This window comes from Suncus etruscus, chromosome 4 (genome assembly GCF_024139225.1).
Source record: "Suncus etruscus isolate mSunEtr1 chromosome 4, mSunEtr1.pri.cur, whole genome shotgun sequence".
Lineage (NCBI taxonomy): Eukaryota > Metazoa > Chordata > Mammalia > Eulipotyphla > Soricidae > Suncus > Suncus etruscus.
Window position 1 is genome coordinate 57,564,108 of NC_064851.1, and position 23,808 is coordinate 57,587,915.

Here is a 23,808-nt window from a genome sequence, read left to right on the forward strand (position 1 = left end):
TGCAATGCATTCTAGGTTAGCGCTTGCAAGGCAGATGCCCTACCTCTAGTGCCACCGCTCCGGCCCCTAACTACAGTATTTTAGAATAAAGTTTAATTTATGGTAGCTTCGGTAACATATTTACTATAGTATTAACATTTATAGTTTTGATGTACATCAATTAACCTTACCACCATCCAAATGCACATTACACTCTACCAGTGTTCTTATATTATCAATGAGTTTTTTGAAGTTGTATTTTTTTTTGTGTGGGGGAGGAAGGCCCATAACAAACAGAGTTCAGGAATCTTTGTTAAGGGAATTTAATTCAGGGATTACTGTGGTAGGACTGGGGATTGAGCCTAGGTCAGTAGCATGCAAAGTAAACACCCTAATCACATTATTAGCATTCTGGCTCCAGTATAGGAACTTTTATTATTTGGAAAAATTCTGACTTTAGTTTTTTTATAAAGTAATTATATCACATCTCAATCATGACTTTTCATTTTCTATTTTATAATGTTTCCTATCTCTGAATAAGTGGAAGCCAAGAATTACATTCAATAATACTTAAAAAGAAATCGTTGTTTTAAAAACTTTTTATGAACTTAACCTCATCTAAGAAAACTTTTACACATAATATATAATGTGGAAACTACAGGTACTATAGAGTTGTCACCACCTTCTACATCAAGGAAAGGCATGTTTTCTACCCAAAGACGCATCACAGACCCACAAAGACTAATTTCTTTTTTTAATTTTAATTTTATTGAAACCATTGTGATTCACAAAGTCCTTTATAGATGGGATTTAAACATGCAATGAATCAGAGAGAATCCCTCCACCAATGTTCCCCAGGTGCATCCCATACCATCCCTTATGTCCCCCACCCCCCAGCCTGCCAGTATAATAGGCCCATTTTAAGTTTAGATGTTAAAGTTTGGGTCTCTTAATTCCATTGTGGTTGCCTTTGGCTTGGATATTTAGTTCTGTCCTATTTTGCTACTACGAATGCACTTCAGAATACTTGGCCCCTGGCCCCCATCTTTTCATATTTGAGTTTCTCCTCTTCTACTCAGTATCTTTCCTTATTTTTGCTATACTCTGGAGGCAACAGTGTTTGAGACAACTACCATTTAGACCACTGTGTTTCTTCATGCAGTATTCTAAATACCACATATAAGTGATATCATTCTGTACTTATCTTTCTCCTTCTGCTTACTTCATTTAACATATTATCTTCCAATTCCATCCAGGTTGCAGTAAATTGCATGACTGCATCATTCCTTACATCTACGTAGTTTCCATTGTATATATGTACCACATCTTCATGATCCACTTGTCTGTTGTTGGACATCTAGGCTGATTCCAAGACTTAGCTATTACACTGAGTGCTGCAATGAATAGTGGTATGCATACATCCTTTTGGATTAATGTTTTTCTGTTCTAGGGGTAAATACCCAAAAGAGGGATTGATGGGAGGTATGGCACCTCAATTTTGAGTTTACCAAGAACTCTCCAGACTGTTTTCCATAGGAGTTGGACCAAGTTGGACCAACAGTAGATGAGAGTTTACTTTCTCACCACATCCCCTCCCAGAGATTGTTCCAAGTACTTTTGATATGTGCCATCTTCACTGGCAATAAGATGATAAGTCATTGTTGTCTTGATTTGGATTTCCCTAATTGTTGGATACACCTTATTTTACCCAAAACAAAGATCATCTCTGGTTTCTTTGTATTTTGTTTCCTTCCCACATTTTTTGGAATAATCTATGTTGTTTCCGAGGGAAGGTTTACACTCTTATCATGCATTTGTGCCTGAGATTTTTCATTTGTGAGAATCCTGCTTCTAACAAGGCTTAGTAGAACCCAAAGTTTTGTGTTAGGGTAGCCATTTGTAGAAACATAAGCATATCATTTTCCTCAAATTAGGAGGTTACCAGCAATCCATTCATTATCCATTTTTACCCAAATAGGTGAATCAATTATTTTTTTGCACCTGAACATCTTCTTTAAAGTGTTTTTCTGCAGTTATATAAGGTTCTCCTTGGGGTAAATTTAAAAGTTTAGTGAAAATAATAAGAACAAAATGTCTGTGGTGGTACGCCTCTTTTTTCTATACATTAATAATTGAGTTTTTAGAGTTCTGTGTGCTCTTTCAACTATGGCTTGTCCTTGTGAATTATATGGGATGCCAGTGATATGTTTGATTTGCCATTTCTTACAAAATGATTGAAGTTTTACTGGTGTAGGCTGGGCCATTGTCTGTCTTTATGGTTTGGTGAATACCCATAACAGAAAAGCACTGAAGCATGAAGGTGCAAACTGCTTTAGCTTGTTCTGAAGTCATTGGAACTCCCCATATAAAATGAGAATATGTTATCTCCAACACATGCAGATAGGGGTTTTTTGAAGAAAAAGTCAATATGTGTAATATCCATTTAATATAGTTCATTAGTCTGTAATCCTCAGGGATTGGCCCCATCTACATGTGTTTATTCAAAGGTGCATAGATGGTACATGCATCAACTATTTATCTGGCTTCCTTCCATGGAATATGATAGTTGACATGAAAAAGATGGGCATTTGTATGAAGCGTTGCATGCAGATTGGTATTTGGTTTCCTCTTACATTCTACATAAGCTTGTTTCTTAGGAAAATGATAAGAGGAAGCCAGGAGATGGGAGCACAGACACCAAGCATCAAACTTCAGAGCTGCAGCATGTTTCAGGTGCATCTTGGGACTTATATGTGTGGGTTCCTAGGGTTCCTTCACACATGGGCCCCTGAGTACTGCCAGGAGAAACTCTGCTCAGAGCCAGAAGAAGTCCTTGAACACTGCCTACCTTTCTTCTCAGTCATTAGTCTTTTGTCTCTCTCATAGATGGACAAAAGGATTGATCCCTAGAAATTGACCTAATAATCCAATATACCATCACCAGATCACACCCTAGGGTGGAGTACAAATATTGATTAGGGTAGAATCAGTAACCCAACATCTCCCCCTAATTGACTTATAGAAAAACAAAATAATTCACACCACATGATAAGAGATGATGAGCATTTTTCCATGTGTCTGTTGGCTATCTGTTGGTCTTCCTCAGAGAAGTGTCTGTTCATTTCCTCTCCCCATTTTTGATGGGGTTTTTAGATATTGTGGAATTACCCTTTGTGAGTACTTTAAATGTTTTAGATATTAAACCTTCATCTGATGTGTTGTGTGCAAAGATTTCTCCCATTCAGTTAGCTATCTTCTAAATTTAGCACTTGTTTCTTTTGCCATACAGAAATTTTTTAGTTTCATAAAGTCTCATTTATTCAGGTTTGATGCTATAGCTCTTGCCATTGGCATCCTATCACTGAAGACTTCTATGAGGTCTAAGTCTTGGAGAGTTTTAATTACAATTTCCTCGGTGAGCTTTATGATTTCAGGCCTAATCTTAAGGTCTTTAATCCACTTTGAACTGACTTTTTTTTTTTGGGGGGGGGCGTCACACCCAGCAGTGCTCAGGAGTTACTCCTGGCTCCACACTCAGAAATCGCTCCTGGCAGGCACGGGGGAGCATATGGGATGCCGGGATTTAAGCCAATGAAAGGTTCAAATGAAAGGCAAACACCCCACCTCCATCATATCTCTCTGGCCCCTGAATTGACTTTTGTGTAGGTGTGAGATATGGATAAATGTTTAATTTCTTACACATGGTTGTCCAATTGTTCCAACACCCAATTGTTGAAGAGATAGTCTTCATTCCATTTCAAATTCTTGTTTCCTTTGTCAAAGATTAATTGACCATATACTTGTGGGTTTGTCACTGGATAGTCTATTCTGACCCATTGATCTGAAAGTCTTTCTTTGTTCCTATATCATGCTGTCTGATCATTAGGGCTTTGTAGTAAAGTCAAATTAGGTAAAAAAGATGCCTCCCAGTTTCTTGTTTTTTAATATGGATTTGGCTATCCTAGTCTTTTATGATTCAACCCAAACTTCATAATTACTCATTCTAAGTCCATGAAGAATGTTATTTGAATTTGAATAAGGATTGCATTGAATCGATATAGTTTAGGTAAGATGGTCATTTTGATATTGATTCTTCCAACTCATGAGAATGGAAATTTCTTCCATTTCCTTAGGTCTTCATCAATTTCTTTGTAAAGTGTTTTGAAGTTTTCATGGTCTATGTCTCTCACCTCTTGTTGATTCCTAAGTACTTGATAGTTTTAGACACTATGTTACATAAGATACTTTTTGACATCTTTCTCTTCAGAATCTTTATTTTATAAAGGAATCCAACAGTCTTTTGTGTATTAACTTTGTATCCAGCCACTTTGCTGTATTAGTTTGCTGTTTCTAGGAACTTTTATGTGGACTATTTAGGGTCTTCATCAATGTATATCATGTTATCTGGAAACAAATAGTTTGACTTTCTCTGTTGTGATTTGGATTCCTTTGATTTCCTTCTCTTGTCTGATTGCTATTGCTAGAACTTCTAATATTATGTTGAGAAAAGTGAAGACAGTGGACATACTTGTCTAGAGTCTGACCTTAGTGGAAATGCTTTCAGTTTTTTACCATTAAAGATAACGTTTCCAGTGGTCATCCTATAGATAGCTGCTACTATCTTGAGGAAGGTGCCTACCACACCTATTTTGCTGAGGGTTTTCATCAGGAATGGGTGTTGGATTTTGTCCAATGCTTTCTCTGCATCAACTGATATGAATATGTGGTTTTATTCTTCCTTTTACCGATGTGGTGTAAAACATTGATTAATTTGCATATGTTGAAGCATCCTTGCATCACTGGGATGAAACTCATTGGTCATGACGTATAATCTTGTTGATGGGTTGTATTCAGTTTGCTAAGATTTTGGTAAGGATTTTTGCATCAATGTTCATCAGTGTGATTGGTCTGTATTTTTCCTTCTTGGTACTATTTGTCAGGTTTGGAAATAAGTGTGATGCTAGCTTCATAGAAGAAATTAGGGAGGATTCCTGTCTCTTCTATATTTTAGAAGAATCTACGGACCAATAGCAGTAACTCTCCTCTGAATTTTTTTAAATTGTCTTAATTTATTTAAAGAAACTGTATCGCATAGTTGTCATAACTGAGCATAATGCATTTGTTTCAGGATGACAGAAAGCAAAGTTATTAAAGAATAAAGAGAAAATAGAAAAACTAACAAATAACAAAATAATAATATGGAAAAAAGTTCATTAGCAAGTATATTTGTAAAAATTATTATATCTCCAGTAAAGCCATTATTATACTAGAAGAGGGTTTAGTAAGCTCCCCCTTCTTTTTTTAAGCTAGGAGATACAAAAATACCCTAAAAAAGATGTGTGTATCAGTTGTTGTTGTTTGCATAGGCACAGCAAAATATGGGAGAAATAGAAAGGAAAAACCTTTGGCCTATGAACAAGGAGACCTTACCCATAAAGTACTCTGGCATAAGACCAACTCCAGGCTCTAGGCATACTAGGTTATTCAACCCCATAGTAATTGTCTATAGTTCGGTAAGAGCTCTTCACCATCACAGTTGTTGCTGTTAGGTTTCTGCAGTTATAGGTTTCTGTACAGATCCTATGTAGAAATCCAGTGATGTGTAGAGTCTTCTGGTTTTATCTCACCATTAGGTAGCTGTAGCAGGACAGCCCCTGAAGAGGTTGACTGATGGAGGGATGGAGAATGAGGCCCTTTTCTTCCAGCTCGGAGCACGTGTCTGCCACCCTGTCTAGCCCACGGTTCTGAGGTGAAACGGCGGGTAAACAGCTCGCAGACAATCAGGCTCGTGGAAATATTTGCTTTATTCGGATGGACAAAACTGAAGTCCAAAGACTCCGATTCAGTTCCATCCAGCAAAAGCCTCTCGCCTTCCACAGACCCTTGCTCTTATAGTCCAGAGTCAGGTCCCACCCAATGGTGGGATCAGATACCAACCAATGGTGGAAGCAGAATCAGGTCCTACCCTAGGGTGGGGGCAGAATGCCAGGTCACACCCTAGGGTAGGGCACAATCACCTAATCAGATTAGGGTGAGCAACATAGTAATCCCCCAAAATATTTACATACACAACAATTCCCCCTTTTGTTTTTAGTAAACAAACAATATTGTCTACAATTATTAAAAGAAAAATTAGTCAATAATAAAAGAGCGGCTGTTTGCATAAGCGCATCACAGGAAAATGTAAAGAAAAACTTCTAACCTAAGCACAGGGTGTCTAAAACCAGAAACATGTATCAAGGAATCAACTACAAGCTCCTGAGAAGATAAATCTAAGACGTACATAGATCTTTCGAAGAGACACCAGAAAGGTTGTGTAGCAGGCAAGAAGAAGCACCTTTTCTTTATTTGTTGTTGTTGTAGGTGGTGGTGGTGGTCGTTTTTGGGTCACACCTGGCAGTGCTCAGGAGTTACTCCTGACTCCACGTTCAGAAATCGCTCCTGGCAGATACCGGCATTTGAACCAATGACCTTCTGCATGAAAGGCCAACGCCTCGCCTCCATGCTATCTCTCCAGCTCCATTTTTATTCAAGTTCAGGTAGACCAGAAAGCCCATCTTTGAGGGCATTGAACTAGGCCTTTATTTCGGAAGAAGTGGCACATACACCCTTTGCACAGTGGGGAGCCACTGCAATGATGATCAATAGGTATCTGAACTTAGTCCAAGTTCTTAATCCGGTCTGAAGTCCATAAGATGTCTGAAATTGATGTCGACTATTTATAGATGGGAGCTTAAGTCACAAACCAAAACAAAATGTTTAAGGCAGAGACCCTCCCTGTGTAAATAAACAACTTGAGGGCCCATCCAAAATGGATGGAACCTTCTATAAACCTAGTATTTTGCCTATGATGCGCCCACGCAAAAAACCCTGAGAACAGACAAAAATATCATTTGGGAAATTATAGACAATAGTATATAACTCACAAACCTAAAGTCAAGAAAGCAAAACCTTAATGTAATACAACATCGATTCCTAATATTAAAAACTAAAATAGAAAAACATTAATTACGATAGTCAAAAGAAGCGTAGTACCAAACATAACTTCAAAGGATTACAGTTATAGGAAAAACAACAGATGTAATTTCTACAGAGTTCAATGTGTAAATATGAGGGGTCTGGGACTCCAAAAAGACCGGCAGAAGACACTTGATGGGTCTGGAAAAGCCGGTTGAAGCCTTGTACAGGAGATAACATCAAGCTGAATGAAGAAGGAAGGCCAGTACAGTCATCCATGTGTTGGGGCATCCCCAAGCGTTACATCATTACATCATAAGTTGGTTGGGCTTCTGTATTTCCTTTGGGATTGGTGCAATCTTGGGGTAGCCATTGTAGAAACGGTCAACAATAGCATTTTGTATGTGGATGGAAAACCAGAAATTCAGATAGCACAGTTTAACTGGGATCCAGAGACTGTGGGTCTTGTCCATGGATCTTTTCTCTGGTGTTACATTGTGACACAAATCCCAGGTGGCTTCATTTCCAACAAGTTTGCAGCATATATGGTGTAAAACTCCAACAGTCATGGATTTCTTCTTCCCGCCGAGATCAGGAAGCTTGTAGTTGTGGGTGAAGGAGATGGGTTGCACATGTGAAATCCTGAAAATTAAAATGTTAAGGACTAGGAAGAGAGAAGGAAGGATAAGGAAGACTAATTTGGGGAAGATAAAGTTAGGAAAAAGGAAACTATATACAAAATATGCAGAACAGACAGACACTAAACAAGACATACATACACAGACTTCACAAAAAATATGGCCATAACACTCACTCATACTAAAAAATATTTGTTGGAAAGGATCCAAAATAGAGCAAAAGAAAAGAGAATTCAGCTGAATCAATTAAAAGCTCCTTAAAATGTAATAGCCGGCAATTGTTTAGATAAATCATTTCAAATTCACAAAAAAAAATTTTTTTTTTATGGTTTTGCCTAGCAGATCTGAAAGAGAATTTCATGCATAATACAAACATGGACAACTCTACTATACGTGTATATCAGTATATATACAAAGTTATTGTATAACAGTAACTTTATGATAATCAATCATAGGCAAGAAGCACTGTGAAGAAAGTCCACCTAAAATTATCATTATGTAAGCGTCTTAAAACCTAAATTGAGGGAAATAAAGCAATGATGTTAAAATAAAAAGAGTGAAAGTCGTTAAATGAGTATACCTAGAAAGAAAAACAACATTAATATGATGAGAAATTTCTCTTTCAGGTGAACCTTGACTAAATTAATTTGTAAAATTTCATGATTAACTGAGACCTAGAGCAATAATGAAATTAAGACATAAATCCATCCTACAAGGAAACACATTGGGGATTCATGATTTTCAATCTATATTCATTGATCATGCCTGTGGAAAGAATCCTAGAGCATTAATAGCAACTGATAAGGAAGTAAAATGATTATCTGGTGTTCATTGTAGATCTCTAAGAAGTATAAAACAGTATGTATGCTGCTGTGGATTTCACCAATGTATTAGGGACTTTTTTGATCTTCTTGTCATCAAAATTGATCCAGTGTTGTTTTGCAGCAATTTTACAGTATGAAGTACAGTGTCCATAGTGAACTTTACCATAATGGTTTGACACCGATGATAAGTTGTATTTCTTAATCTTGCTTTTATTCTCTGAAGTGAATTCCTCTAAATTGAGGTCTTCTAAAGGAAAATCTACATAAGTATGCAATTTTTTTATTTGTTTGCCATCAAAAGCAAAACGTTTCAAGTGTATTATAAGTACTGGTGGCAGTTTCCATAAGTACGTTTTCTTTGAAAAATCCCTTCTATTTTTGCAACTGTTGCACAGAACTTTGTTGTCATTTCTTAATTCTTCTTCTTTAAAAAATTCAGAGAGGCATTCCTGTAATGTACATTTATCTGTAGATGTAACAGCCAAAGACAAATGAACAAATGTCTCATAAACCTCAGACTTTTGGTGGCAAGTGAGACACTGGAGTATAGATTTGAATTGTCCTTGAAAGAGATCATAAATAATAGATTTATGAGCCTTTTGGTGTTCTGGACTAAATTGTTCATAATTTTCATTTCCCATGAGATGTGTAGTTTTGTCTGTCATTAGATTTACAGTAAGCAAGTCCTGATGTAATCCCTCTATTAGGAACATCAGTAGTTCGTGAGGATCCTGCTGATTGTGTCCAGCAAACTGGTCATTAAGTAAACCAATTGTTACTTTGAAGCTTTCAGGATTAATATATCTATGAAATCCATTTCCCATGGTTTTGATGAGCCGACCAAATTCTTTGGCTAATTTACCTTCATGCCCCATCGGATTTTTCTTGTTAATATCCTTTTTATAATGATCTTTATAAAAATACTGAGTTAAGTCTGAAATATTATACAAGCATTGCAATATTGAGTTCATGTAGCAAGAGTTTCCTATATTTTGGAGCCCAGTTAAGACAGATTCCTGTCTTTCCTTTTGCATCTCGGAGTGTAAGGGTTTATCACTACCATCAGTCTCACTCATTGTATGGTGTGTGACAGCTAAATCGTTCCCTGCCCCAGAGACCTTAGTAATATTACTGCTGTTAGTGTCTGAAGTATTCTGTTTTTTCTCTGAAGGGGAGTTTGTAGTCTGAACCTGATCATTTGTGCTAGCCCGATTTCTAACAAGACGTAATGGAACCCAAAATTTTTTGGGAGGGTCATCATTTATAGAAACATAGGCATAACCCCTTCCTCTTAGGAGAAGATAGCCAGCTATCCATTTTTCATCCTCCTTGATCCAAATAGGTTTATGGGTTGTTTCTTGTCTCTGAATATCTTCTTTAAAATGTCTTTCCGCTGCAGTGTAGCTTTCCCCTTGGGGTAAGTTAAAGTAATTTAGTGTGATAAGAGTCAAAGACAGCAAATCCGTTGGTGGTAAACCTCTTTTTCTATTTTTTTGCAATTGAGTTTTTAAGGTTCTGTGAGTCCTTTCTACAATGGCCTGTCCCCTACAATTGTAAGGAATTCCTCTGAGATGTCTTATCTGCCATTCCTTACAAAAAAATTCAAAAGTTTTGCTAACATAGGCTGGCCCATTATCAGTTTTTATAGAATATGGAATACCCATCACAGAGAAACATTGTAAAAGAAAACTACAAGCAGCCTTAGATTTTTGAGAAGACATGGGAATTGCCCACATAAACCGAGAATAAGTGTCCACCACAACATGAAGATAAGGTTTCCTTGGAAATAAATCTGTTTGAGTTATATCCATTTGCCAAAGTTCGTTAGACTGTAAGCCTCTTGGGTTTGCTCCTGCTATGTGAGTCTTTTTTGTTAACGGTGCACATACGTTGCAGTTTTCTACGATTTCTCTAGCTTGCCTCCATGGAATTTGGTAATTCACATGTAAACGGCGAGCATTTGTGTGTAGGGCTGAATGTTCCTCTATAGGTGATTTAAATATAGGCATTGCTAGCAAGTCAGCAGTTTTATTTCCTTGAGCCATAGGTCCTGGAAGACCTGAGTGGGCTCTAATATGTGTGATGAAGATGGGCTCAGTTCGTTTTTGAAGAAGCTGCTGTAATTGTTTAAGTAAGTCCTGTATGATCGGGTTATTAGCATTAAGGGATGCAGTGGCTATCACATGACATAAATTTACCACATACAAAGAATCAGAAACTATATTCATGGCTTCAGATACATTTTCTAATAGGTAAATTAACGTTGCTAATTCAACTTTCTGTGCAGATTTATATTTGGTATCTATGGTCATATTAATGTTGTCTCCAGTTATTCCTCCTTTTCCATTTTGGGATCCATCAATGTAAAAAACCTTGGCATTGGGAATAGGGGAATCCCGAACAATTGAAGAAATAACAAACTGAGTTTTCTTTAAAAAGTCCCAAATTTTTCCTGCTGGATAATGGGAGGATATTTCTCCTGTGAAATCTGAGAGGGCCCTTTGTAGAGATTCATTAATTGGCAATATTGACTCAATTTCCTTTTTTGGTACTGGCAAAACTATTATATCTGGATCAAAACCTAGTAAAGATATAGATCTGAGTCTTGCCTTGATAATAATCTCTGAAATCAGTTGTAAGTAGGGGACAACTGAGCGAGGTTGTTTGTTATGTAAATACACCCATTCCAAAGGTCCTGACTGTTGCATCAAGGCCCCTGTGGGGGTTTCTATAGTAGGGAAGATTAACAGTAATACCTTTTCTCCTGGGATGAATCTTGAGAGAAACGATTTTTGTAATCTGCTCAAGAAGATGTCCAATTCATTTTTTGCAGCTGTTGTTAAATTTCTCGGGCTATCTAAAGCAGGATCACCCTCCAACGTTTTAAACAGATTAGATAACTCTGCATTTGGGATTCCTAGTGCAGGGCGGAGCCAATTTACGTCACCTAAAAGTCTCTGAAAATCATTAAGCGTTCTGAGGTTTTCTTTTTTGATAGAAAATTTTTGTGGACGTATAGACGTCCGGTCCAAAATAAAACCCAAATATTGATACGGTGGCATTATCTGTATTTTTTCTAAAGCTATTTTCAGTCCTGATGTTTGTAAACAGTCAGTAACATAAGAGTATAATTCCTGTAAATCTGTTTCGTTGTTCATTGTGAGCAAGATATCATCTGTATAATGAAATATCATGGCTTGAGGAAATTTTTCACGAGCAGGGCTCAAAACCTTATCTACAAAAAACTGACACATGGTTGGGGAATTCAGCATGCCTTGGGGGAGAACAGTCCATTGGAAACGTCTGCAGGGATGGGTATTATTGAGAGAAGGAACTGAGAATGCAAAACGTTTTTTATCATCTGGGTGGATAGGAATATGGTAGAAGCAGTCTTTCAGATCAATTATAATTAGTGGCCATTCCTTTGGAATAACTACAGGTGATGGTAAACCAGTCTGCAATTTGCCCATAGGTATCATGGATAAATTTATAGCTCTAAGATCCATCAAAAGTCTCCATTTACCGGATTTCTTTTTTATAGTGAATATAGGTGAATTCCATTGAGAAAAAGATGGTTCAATATGTCCTAAACTTAGCTGTTCCTCCACTAATTCTGTCAGCACCTTTAATTTATCAGTTTTAAGGGGCCACTGACCTGTCCAAATTGGTTCATCAGATTTCCATTTTATTTTTATTGGTGCTGGTGTTTTTACGGTAGTGGCCCCCACTAAAAATTTTGGGTTTTTAAATCAAAAGAAGGTTCGGACTCTTCTGGAGCTAATGGGATGTGGAATTCTGCTTTCCACTGTTTGTGTAGGTCACGGCCCCACAGGGATGGTGAAAATGGGCCCACGTGAGGTCTGATTATTGCTTTTTGATTTTCTGGGCCGTAAAATAGTATAGTCCTCGTACTCAACAGACAGGAACTCAGGCCTCCTATTCCTTCTAGGGAATACGGGATTTCCTGAAGAGGCCAATTTTCTGGCCATTCTTTATCAGAAATTACGGTAACCTGAGCACCCGTATCTATCATTCCATCAAAGGGTTTGCCTTCCAAGTGAAGTTTGATCATTGGGTGTTCATCTTTACATTTAGTAACCAGAGCCACGATTGGGTTTTGAGCAGCACCCGGATCTGTGCTTCCAAAACCTCCAATTCTAGTCTTATCTGAAGTCCCAAATTTGACATAAGGCACTATTACTATCTGGGCAATCGCTTCTCCTTTTTTAAAGGTCCATGTAACTGGTACAGTAATAACTACAATGATTTCTCCCATGGAATCTGAGTCAATGACACCAGTGATTACTGATATACCCTTTATGTTGAGGGAACTTCTGCCAAGAATCAAACCCATGGTATCTGGGGGTGGCGGGCCTACAATGCCAGTTTCTAACATGTAAGGGCATGCTCCTGGGTAAATTGTAATGTCCTCTGGGCATAATATGTCTAATCCGGCACTCCCTGAAGTAGAGTGGATTAATTCCCTTATCGTGATGAATTTTCTTGGGCTGGGCTTGGAAGGATTATTGTCTGTGAACTTTGCCCCTGATTTGGAAGGGCCTGGGGGGAGGCCCTGTGGGCGTTTCCCTGCATCTTGTATGTGTGTTCTTGGGGAGCTGAATTTATAAGGAGACGACAATTTCTTTTGATATGTCCCTGTTTTCCACAATGGTAGCAGGCGATTTGCCTCCTGGGGACTGTGTTGAAACCTCTACTTAGGTTATTATTAATGAGGTTTCTGGATCTGCAATCTTTCGCCCAGTGGCGACCCCTTTTGCATTTTGGGCAAAGACCTGGTTTCCGGAAAGTGTTCTGTCCCCGAGGGGAGTAAGACATTGTTCCCTTGGTAACTGGGAAGGTTTGTACTGAGTCTGAGTGGGGTGGGGATTGGGGTTCCACATAGACATTCCGGCAGGCATAAAGGTAATCATTCAGATCTGACTTTTCATTTAATGTATTCAATACTAATCTACAGGCTGAATTTGCATTATGATAGGCCACAGATTTTACTAGGAAGTTTCTAATCTCCTCATCTTCCACCTGTAACTTCAGAGCATCTTTAATCTTACCTACAAACTCTGCAAATGACTCATAAGGGCCTTGGGTAATTTTTAAAAAGTTTCCTCTACCAATGCTGTTAGAATCAATTTTTTCCCATGCTGACAATGCAATCTCCCTGATTAAATTTAAGATTTCCTTAGGTAAAGCTGCTTGTGTCTGAATATTTGCAAATTGATTTTCTGCCATCAATAATTCATACGATAGAGTAACACCTGCCACTTGCTTTTTCATACCATCCGGACTATATAATTTAGCTTTTACGCCTTCTGAATAGTACATTTCCCATTCGGTTCGCTGTTTAGACGACAGGCATATTTCAGCGATTCTTTTAAAATCATACAAAGTCCAAGATGAGTTATGACTCCAAAGTCTTAATAACTCCACACTGTATGGCGATTTTGGCCCATTTTCTTTACATGATCTTTTAAACCGATCTAATTCTTCCATCTGATAGGGTACATAGTTAGAAACATTTACCCCGTCTATAGGGGATAAGGCCTGATTAGCAAAATTACTCTGAATAGAGCTCTGAGACTGAGCATGTGGTTCATTTTTTGAATCTGCTCTGCTCTGCGATTCAATTTTGTGACTAGAAGGAGGCATACTTCGTGGAGTTAGCACTGGAGGTAGATCATTATCTGAGTCACTACTGTCAAGCAATTCACTAGAATCAGGCTTAACATTCTGAGTTGTTTTTCTTCCAGCAAAAATTTCTATATTGTTGATGGTGGGGCTGGATTCGTCAGCCTGCACCTTGGTCTGAGTTTTCGTCAGATAAATTTCCTTATTATCTATACTGGTTTTAGCCTCACCATTTCTACACTTTCTATTTCCTAAATAGAAATAACAGCAAATAACTATGCTCATAATAATAACGTTAGTCAACACAGAAATTCCACAAACTATGATGGCTAGAGACACTACACTTTTCATTTGAAATATAGACCACAACCATCCAACTGCAGTGATTGTCCTTAGATCAAAACCAATTAGTTTTAAACAAAATGGAATGATCCACTTGTATACTAGAGCACCAATGCGTAAGACTAAGGGTGGTAAAATCCACATGACTAACCACAGAAACCATTTGATGGTCAGCATAGGAAATTTCCAATGAAATATTTCACTTACAGTTCTGAGGGTCCAGGGTTCAGGTCCCTGTCCGGGCGTCATTATGTAGCAGGACAGCCCCTGAAGAGGTTGACTGATGGAGGGATGGAGAATGAGGCCCTTTTCTTCCAGCTCGGAGCACGTGTCTGCCACCCTGTCTAGCCCACGGTTCTGAGGTGAAACGGCGGGTAAACAGCTCGCAGACAATCAGGCTCGTGGAAATATTTGCTTTATTCGGATGGACAAAACTGAAGTCCAAAGACTCCGATTCAGTTCCATCCAGCAAAAGCCTCTCGCCTTCCACAGACCCTTGCTCTTATAGTCCAGAGTCAGGTCCCACCCAATGGTGGGATCAGATACCAACCAATGGTGGAAGCAGAATCAGGTCCTACCCTAGGGTGGGGGCAGAATGCCAGGTCACACCCTAGGGTAGGGCACAATCACCTAATCAGATTAGGGTGAGCAACATAGTAATCCCCCAAAATATTTACATACACAACAGGTAGCAATGTAGAGAATCCTGTCCTAAAAAGCAGACTGTTGCTGTTACCAAGTTGTCAGGATATCGTAAGGACCCTCTTTGGAGTAAGTCAGTGCCTTACCAAGAGCCTTCCTTGGTAGCTTTTTTTTTTTTTTCTGGTGATAGTGTAAAAAGCCTTGATGGTGTCCATAGTTCAGGGGTGAATGGTCAATGTCGATCTACTGAAGTTTTAGTCAAATCACTATGCCAAGTGTTCAGGGTATACCTACTACAGTATAAAATTTGGGTGTTCCTATCACCATTAGATAAGAACTTGTTTGCATATGTTAACTTTCCCCCATTTTAACATGCCTGTGTAGAGAGGAGCAATACCACAAGGTATTACTGGTGTTGTGTGGGTCGAGGTAACAAGCTCAACAATCCCCTTTACCAATTTCTGACATGAGCTCTAAACAGGCAGTTATCTACTAGAATTCCATACTAAACAGATCCCGAGGGTTGGGATGAGGAGAACTGCTGCTACATAAGAAGCTATTCAATTAAGATTATACCTATTAAAGGAATACATCTAAAGAAATATTCAAAGACTTGTAAGTCTTTTTAAGTAGTCAGTGGAGGGATAAAGTCCAAAGTGCAGCTTCAACCTGTGGTTTGGCTTTGTGGAGTCTGAGAAAAATGGCTCCCAGCAACCACCTGTCAGGAAATGTTCTCAGGTGGGGGAATTCTGAGCAATCAAATCTGGTAGCAAGCAAAAGTCCACAGTGAAGGAAGGTTGAGGAGAAGGGGCCGCCAAGAGCAAATCAATAGCAGCAGAGTGTTGATTTCTTCTCAGGCTAAGATCCATCTTTTCGCTTTGGGAGCTGGTTGACAGCTGAATGGGGTGGGGGGCATGTTCTGCTTCGAGACGAGTTAAGAACTGAGGGTAATAAATGGGGGGAATAACATGTTGGGCTAAAAAAGGGTTTGTAAGGTGGTAAGCAAAAGGGGATAGAAGAGGTTATATATGATAGGGGGTAGAACAACAGACAACATAGACATAACTATTACAGATGGGCATTAGACTGACATTGGTGTGGTGACCAATATTTCCTTTTGTAATTGCCTACATACTTTACATTTATATATTTGTACACTTATACTTACTATTTTCATATTTAATAGTTTAGGAAAGTTTTTAAATTTGTCAAAATTATAAAGTTAATTCCAGTGTTCTTATCCTCTCTTACGCTTTTAACATTAAGCTTTAACATTCGCAAGACTTCATTCCTATTCACTGTCATTTTGCCAAATTCCTAGCTCCTCTGACTTTTAAAATACTATATTCATGATATTCTTTTGCCCAATCCATCATTTTCTAGGTTTTACTTCATCTTCTCTGGTAGCTTATATTTTTAGGTTTTTAAACTTAATATTATAAAAAAATTTAAATAGGCATAGAAGTAGAGACTACTACAAGGACTTTCCAGATATGAATGCTCTCTCATAATGTTCTTTATTCTGAAGTTGACTTTCTTTGTATTTCATGACCCTCCAGCTCTGGTCTCTTCTGATATGGTATGTATATATGAGTTCTGACTACTAGAAAGCTCTCACAAAGCTTAATTAGATACTCTCTTAAACTATTTGAATCTAAAATATTGATATATTTTTGTTTGGGGGCCATACTCTGTAGTGTTCAGTGTTTATTCTTAGCTCTATATTCAGGGACCACTCCTGGCGGTACTTGGGGGACCATATAGGATGACAGGGATTAAATGGACTTTTCACCTCTAAAGATGAAGTTTTTGTTTGCTTGTTTTGCTTTTTGGACCATACCAGGAATGCTCAGGAATTGCTCCTGGTTCTGCATTCAGAAATCACTCCTGGCAGAGCTTAGATAGATCACATAGGATGCTGGGAACTGAACCCCAGTAAGCTGTTTGCAAATATCTACATGCTTTACTATTGTTTTGGCCCCGAGATGAAGATTCTTGACTAGACAAATAAAATTTAGTGTTACTCCTGTTGTTTCCTGTAGTAAGAAGGACAGACTATGCACAGACTATAAAATGCTCAGGATCAGAACCAGCAGTCCTATAGCCAAGCCCTAATTCCAACATACACAGATTTCATAAAACGATAATCATAAAAAATCTTTAAAGATAAGCTAGAAGTTTAGGAAGTTATAGGGACTAAGTATTATTGGTTAAGCACAAAAATATATTATTCTTTTAAATTTGTGAAAAGGTTAGTTTTTACTTTAACATAAATCTTAACTAAAAAAAAATAAAACATAGATTCAAACTTAATATAATAAAACTTCCTTGTATAACTAAAGAGTTGAAAAGCTGGGGCCAAAACAGTGGCACAAGGGGTAAGGCATCTGCCCTGCCTGCGCTAGCCTTGGATGAATCGCGGTTCAATCCCCCCAGCTTTCCATATGGTCTCCCAAACCAGGAGCGATTTCTGAGCACATAGTCAGGAGTAACCCCTGAGTATCACTGGTTGTGGCCCAAAAACAAACAAACAAACAAAAAAATTGAAAAGTCAAGACTTTTAATTTGATGTTAAGACTATTAATTTGCCTTTGATCTGACATTTCCTGTAGTGTTTCCCATGATATTAAAAATATCCTATCTAGGGCCAAAGTGATAGCACAGTGGGTAGGACGTTTGCCTTGCATGCAGCCAATGTGGATTCAATCCCCAGCATCCCATATCACTTCCAGGAGTGATTTCTGAGCGCAGAGTGAGAAGTAACCCGAGTGAAACTGGTTGTGGTCCAAAAAAAAAAAAAAAATCCTAAGTGGTAACTAAATGATACATAGTTCTTATAATTTTTGTCTGATTAGAAAAACTTATCCTGGGGCCGGAGAGATAGCATGGAGGAAAGGCATTTGCCTTTTATGCAGAAGGTCATTGGTTCGAGTCCTGGCATCCCATATGGTCTCCCCCACCCCCCGAGCCTGCCAGGAGTGATTTCTGAGCATAGAGCCAGTGTATCCCCTGAGTACTGCCGGGTGTGACCCAAAAACAAAAACAAAAAAAAACTTACCTTAATCTTACTAAATTTATTTTAAGAGCCCACTAATGTATAACACCAAAGAGGATATTTAGAAAAAGCTTTTATCAATACCATGAAAAACATTTTTCTGTACATTTCACTTCATATATAAAAATAAATGTAAGAGTCCCATAAAATCATATAGTTTTTGATTATTTCCTAAAATAAGGACCTACTTCTGCTTCCATGTGATATGCATTTTCCACTCTTCTGAAATCTTTAGTCACAGTTATATTTTCTGCCTGAAAAAGAATGTACAAGACTATGATTAGTAGTAATTCTCAGAGACAAAAGAGAGGAGGGCTGGAAGGTCCAGCTCACAACATGAAGCTCACCACAAAGAATGATGAGTGCTGTTAGAAAAATAACTACATTGAGAACTATCCTAACAATGTGAATGAATGAGGGAAGTAGAAGCCTGTCTAGAGTGCAGGCGGGGATGGGGTGGGGAGGAGGGAGATTTGGGACATTGGTGATAGGAATGTTGCACTGACTGAAGACAACTACAGTCATATTTGCAATCACGGTGTTTAAATGAAGATATTAAAAAAAAAGATTAAGGGGCCCGGAGAGATAGCACAGCGGCGTTTGCCTTGCAAGCAGCCGATCCAGGACCAAAGGTGGTTGGTTCAAATCCTGGTGTCCCATATGGTCCCCCGTGCCTGCCAGGAGCTATTTCTGAGCAGACAGCCAGGAGTAACCCCTGAGCATCGCCTGATGTGGCCCAAAAACCAAAAAAAAAAAAAAAAAAAAAAGATTAAGATTAGTAAATGTTTGGCTATTAAATGGAAATCAGAATGCTGTATATGCAAAAAACAACCTGGTTTCTTAACACATCTAAAACTTCCTTAAAAGTAACATAAAATTCAGAATCCTTGGGACCAGAGAGATAGCACAGCGGCGTTTGCCTTGCAAGCTGCCGATCGAGGACCAAAGGTGGTTGGTTCTAATCCCGGTGTCCCATATGGTCCCCCGTGCCTGCCAGGAGCTATTTCTGAGCAGACAGCCAGGAGTAACACCTGAGCATCGCCGGGTGTGGCCCAAAAACAAACAAACAAACAAACAAACAAAAAGTAACATAAAATTCAGAATCCTAAGGTACCTGCTGAAAGTTTAATAACTGTAATTAGCAATAACTGTTGTAGCAATTTTTAAATTAGCTTCAACAAGAGTATTAATTTAAATAATATAATTTAAATGAATCATAATTAATTATATATTATATTAATATATTAATTATATTATATATAAATAATTATAAATATAAATTAGCTATGATTATTGATAAATTAATTTAAATGATATATAGGAGGCATTCTTTATACATAAGGCACTTTGATGTTCTTAATATTTGAATTTTGAAAACACATGTAACTTTAAGCAAATCACTCAATTCTTTTAACCTTAATTTCACCATTTATAAACTTAGGTTAGGCCCATGATAGCAAAAAATGCACACTTAAAAAATACATACTACGGGCCCGGAGAGATAGCACAGCGGCGTTTGCCTTGCAAGCAGCCGATCCAGGACCAAAGGTGGTTGATTTGTATTCCGGTGTCCCATATGGTCCCCCGTGCCTGGCAGGAGCTATTTCTGAGCAGACAGCCAGGAGTAACCCCTGAGCATCGCCAGGTGTGGCCCAAAAAATAAACCAAAAAAAAAAAAAAAAACAGACTACAAGTGCTAACCTAGGATAGACCACGGTTTGATTCCCCAGTGTCCTATATGGTGCCCCCAAGTCAGGAGCGATTTCTGAGCATATAGCCTGAGCGTCACTGGGTGTGGCCTCCCCCCCAAAAAAAAGAAAATGCAGACTATATCTCAACAAATGTAGATCATATAGCACAATTAACACTATTTCAAAATTACATATATATTTCAAAATTATATCATACTATTTCAAAATTATATTAAATTACATAACATAATTATATAATTTGGGTTAAAATACCTAAATTTTTATATAATTCATGCTTTTGACATCATTTATGATCCAAATAATTACTCAAACACTAAAGCTGAGCCAGTTTATATTTATTTATTTATTTATTTATTTTGGGTTTTGGATCACACCAGGCAGCACTCAGGGGTTACTCCTGGCTCTATGCTCAGAAATCGCTCCTGGCAGGCTCAGGGAACCATATGGGATGCCGGGATTTGAACCACCATCCTTCTGCATGCAAGGCAAATGCCCTGCCTCCATGCTATCTCTCCAGCCCAGAGCCAGTTTATCTTTAGAGAAATATCATCAATAATTTTGTAACTATGTAAGTTCAGAATTATGATTAAAATGTTATATTTACTTTTCATAGAGATTTTTTTTTCAGGGGAGAGCGCGCACGCAGTCCCCCACTACCATAAATTACGCAGTCGAGTTTCCCACATGTGGGGAAATCGCAGGGGTCAGCACGCCCGGAGTGCAATGGGCGAGCCTCACCCTGGGGAAACCACCTTTGTGATCATGGAATCGCCCCTGCCAGGTAAGTATTTTTTTTTTTTTTTGGTTTTTGGGTCACACCTGGCAGCGCTCAGGGGTTACTCCTAGCTCTACACTCAGAAATCGCCCCTGGCAGAGACTGGGGACATATGGGATGCCGGGATTCAAACCACCGTCCTTCTGCATGGAAGGCAAATGCCTTACCTCCATGCTATCTCGCCGGCCCCATTTTTCATACAGATTTTGTGAAATATTCACTTTATCATTTTTTTGTATTTCAAAATGTCTACTTAGGAGCTGGAGAGATAACACAGCAGCAGGGCGTTTGCCTTGCAAGCAGCCAATCCAGAACAGACAGTGGTTCAAATCCCAGCATCCCATATGGTCCATGTCCCATGCCTGCCAGGAGCAATTTTTGAGTGCAGAGCCAGGGGTAACCCCTGAGCACCACGGGGTATGATCCAAAAACAAAAATAAATAAATAAATAAAACAAAATGTCTACTTAATATATTGTGGGTATCCCCTTCCCCGACTTATTTATTCCACCTGAATGATCAGAACTGCCCATACCTGGAATGGGTGGGTAGAGGAATCTACATGGGGGGAGAGAGGGATTAAGAAGGAGAGTTAGAAAAAAAAAGGAGAGTTAGAGAAGTGTGGCAGAAGTAAGAATCAACAGCAAGATTCAACAGATATTCAGCATCAGATTCAGCATCAACAGTTGAACATCAACAAAGAAGCATCAGCAGTAGCATCAGCAAAACATTAGTCAGCAATCCTAGTCAGCCTGGAAAAAGCAGCTGAAAGGGAGACAGAGGCCAAGAGAGCCAGGAGGAGTAGAGAAGTAGCTGCTAGGAAAAGGCTTAGCGTAGAAGCCATTTGAGGAACTGTATATGTTAGGTTAGGACCATGATATAAAGCTGGCTGACTCCTGGAACTTCATCTGTCTGCTTTGTGAATCTCTCCATCCTCACCCTGCAACCTTCAGACCTGCCAGGCTGTATGAGCTGCAGGAGCTAGGTCGAGCCCAGAAAGGCCTCCCCATCCCACACCAACTTTAGGACTCTTTTAATTTATATTAAAACAACAATATATAAATGATTAGTATATGCCCAATCTTTTTTTGCTATATTTTCTGGGCCCAGGTATGTGTGTGTATATGGCATAGTGTTCAGGGGTTATTCCTCACAGAACAGCAAGGATTATTCAGTGCCAGGGATTAAGCTAGAGTCTCTTGCAGCAAAGCATGTGCTCAGCATTTTGAGCTACCAATAATTATTTTTGATTATGTTATTTTGTAGGAAGTATAGATGTATCTAAATTTTAAACTAGAAGCTAATTTATATATATACATTTAAATCTACATGTATATTTAATAAATTATATTACATATGCTGTTAGCTAAAAAAACAACACTGGTATAGTACCATTGAACTTCAAAGTTTATTTAGTTTTCACTATTATTTTTCATTACTATTCTTTTACCATTGCAGGATCCAATACCAATCTGCATTAATTCATCATGACTCCTATTCTCCATTAAATAACCATCTTAACCTTTTGTTTGTTTATCACCAGGAAAGTTTTGATTATATTTTTTGGTTTTTGAGTCACACCCGGCAGCACTCAGGGGTTACTCCTGGCTCTACGCTCAGAAATTGCTCCTGGCAGGCTCGGGGGACCATATGAGATGCCGGGATTCGACCCACCAACCTTCTGCATGCAAGGCAAACGTCTTACCTCCATGCTATCTCTCCAGCCCCTTGACTAGGTATTTTTGTAAAATGTTTTTTTCATTTTGGTTTGAGTTATTTTCCCATCAGGCTTAGATATGAAGCTCTGGATTTTAAGAATGAATGTTATGTATCAGGGTGTATATAAACTCTATAGCACCACGTAAGCCTATGTGGGCCTTACTTGGTTAAGGTCTATCGGTTTTTTTCCATTGGTATTATTCCCTCCTTTTAGCGCTTTATTCACGTAAGTCAAGTAAGTCACTGAGTTAAGCCCATACTCACTCTATACTCGTTTGCTGCTTTCATTGTTTTAGCTATGGCTAGTGGGATTTCTTTCATGCTGAGCCCTCAATCCCTTTGATATATACCTACACTTTCATTTTTTTAGCATTTGCTTATTTTCTGGTACAAGTAACCACAGTTTCCAGTACAATCTTAGAAGTAGAAATTTCTCCAAGAAGTCTGTATTCCTTGAGATGTGTCTTTTAAAACTTGTTTCATAAGGGGATTTAGGAGATAGCTCAAAGTTCTAGAGTGCATGCTTTGCATGTGGGAAACCAGAAATTAACCCCAGCACTGCCAATGTATACCAAAAAAACCCAAATTGTTTGATTTTTCAATCTTATTGATATAAAATCAACATGTAACATGTATGTTCAAGGAATAGAACATGATGATTTAATACACATACTGTGAAATAATTATCCCATATGGATAATTGACATAGAAGACTTAAACTTAGAACCAAGAAGAATGAATAAAGACATGGTATATAGACAAATTGGAATATTACATTTATAAAAGAAAATTATGTCATTTATAGTACCATAATGAACCCTGAGGGTAGTGAAATAAGTTAGAAGAAAAAAACTGTATGATTTTATTCATATGTGGTACATAGAGAAAACAAAAGGATGAACAAATGAAACAAAAACCAAGTTTTAGAACATAGGCTCAATTAGTATTACCAGAAGGAAATAAAGAAGAAAGAAAAGTGGATAATTTTGAGAAAATTGAAACAACTATATAAGAAAGGATAGACCTGAATTTTCAGTGGTGAACTTAATGACACATATATGTACCTATATATACTCTTAATGACTAATTATATTATATACTCATTATGTTCTTTTATATATGACTATGAAACTTACATACTGCTGTAATACTATGTGGTTTCATTTAAGAAGAAACTATACTTTTTTTTTTTTTTTTTGGTTTCTGGGCCACACCCAGCAGTGCTCAGGGGTTACTCCTGGCTGTCTGCTCAGAAATAGCTCCTGGCAGGCACAGGGTCCATATGGGACACCGGGATTCAAACCAACCACCTTTGGTCCTGGATCGGCTGTTTGCAAGGCAAACGTTGCTATGCTATCTCTCCGGGCCGTAAGCAAATAAAACTGCTTTCCAAGGTGACAAATATTTCAAAATCTCAGAACAATAATTTCTACTGCTTTAGTCCTACCTGAATTTTCTCTTGTATAAAATAATACTGTATTTTGGATATTGTAATAAGTGAATATTGTTATCTTACTAGAGTT

At 38.2% G+C, this 23,808-nt stretch overlaps 1 protein-coding gene and 1 non-coding gene across 2 annotated transcripts in view; both read right to left on the minus strand.

The window, feature by feature from the left end:
* The window catches only part of IRAK1BP1 (interleukin 1 receptor associated kinase 1 binding protein 1), a 30,523-nt gene that overhangs the window by 3,379 nt on the left and 3,336 nt on the right, over positions 1-23,808 (minus strand). The window contains exon 2 of the mRNA XM_049772284.1: positions 18,269-18,334. Within this exon, the coding sequence (XP_049628241.1) occupies positions 18,269-18,334 (66 nt within the window). The remainder of the gene's footprint in view (positions 1-18,268; positions 18,335-23,808) is intronic.
* On the minus strand, positions 20,418-20,581 carry LOC126008422 (U1 spliceosomal RNA). Its single transcript, XR_007495754.1, has one exon. It is a non-coding gene; the product is annotated as a U1 spliceosomal RNA (small nuclear RNA).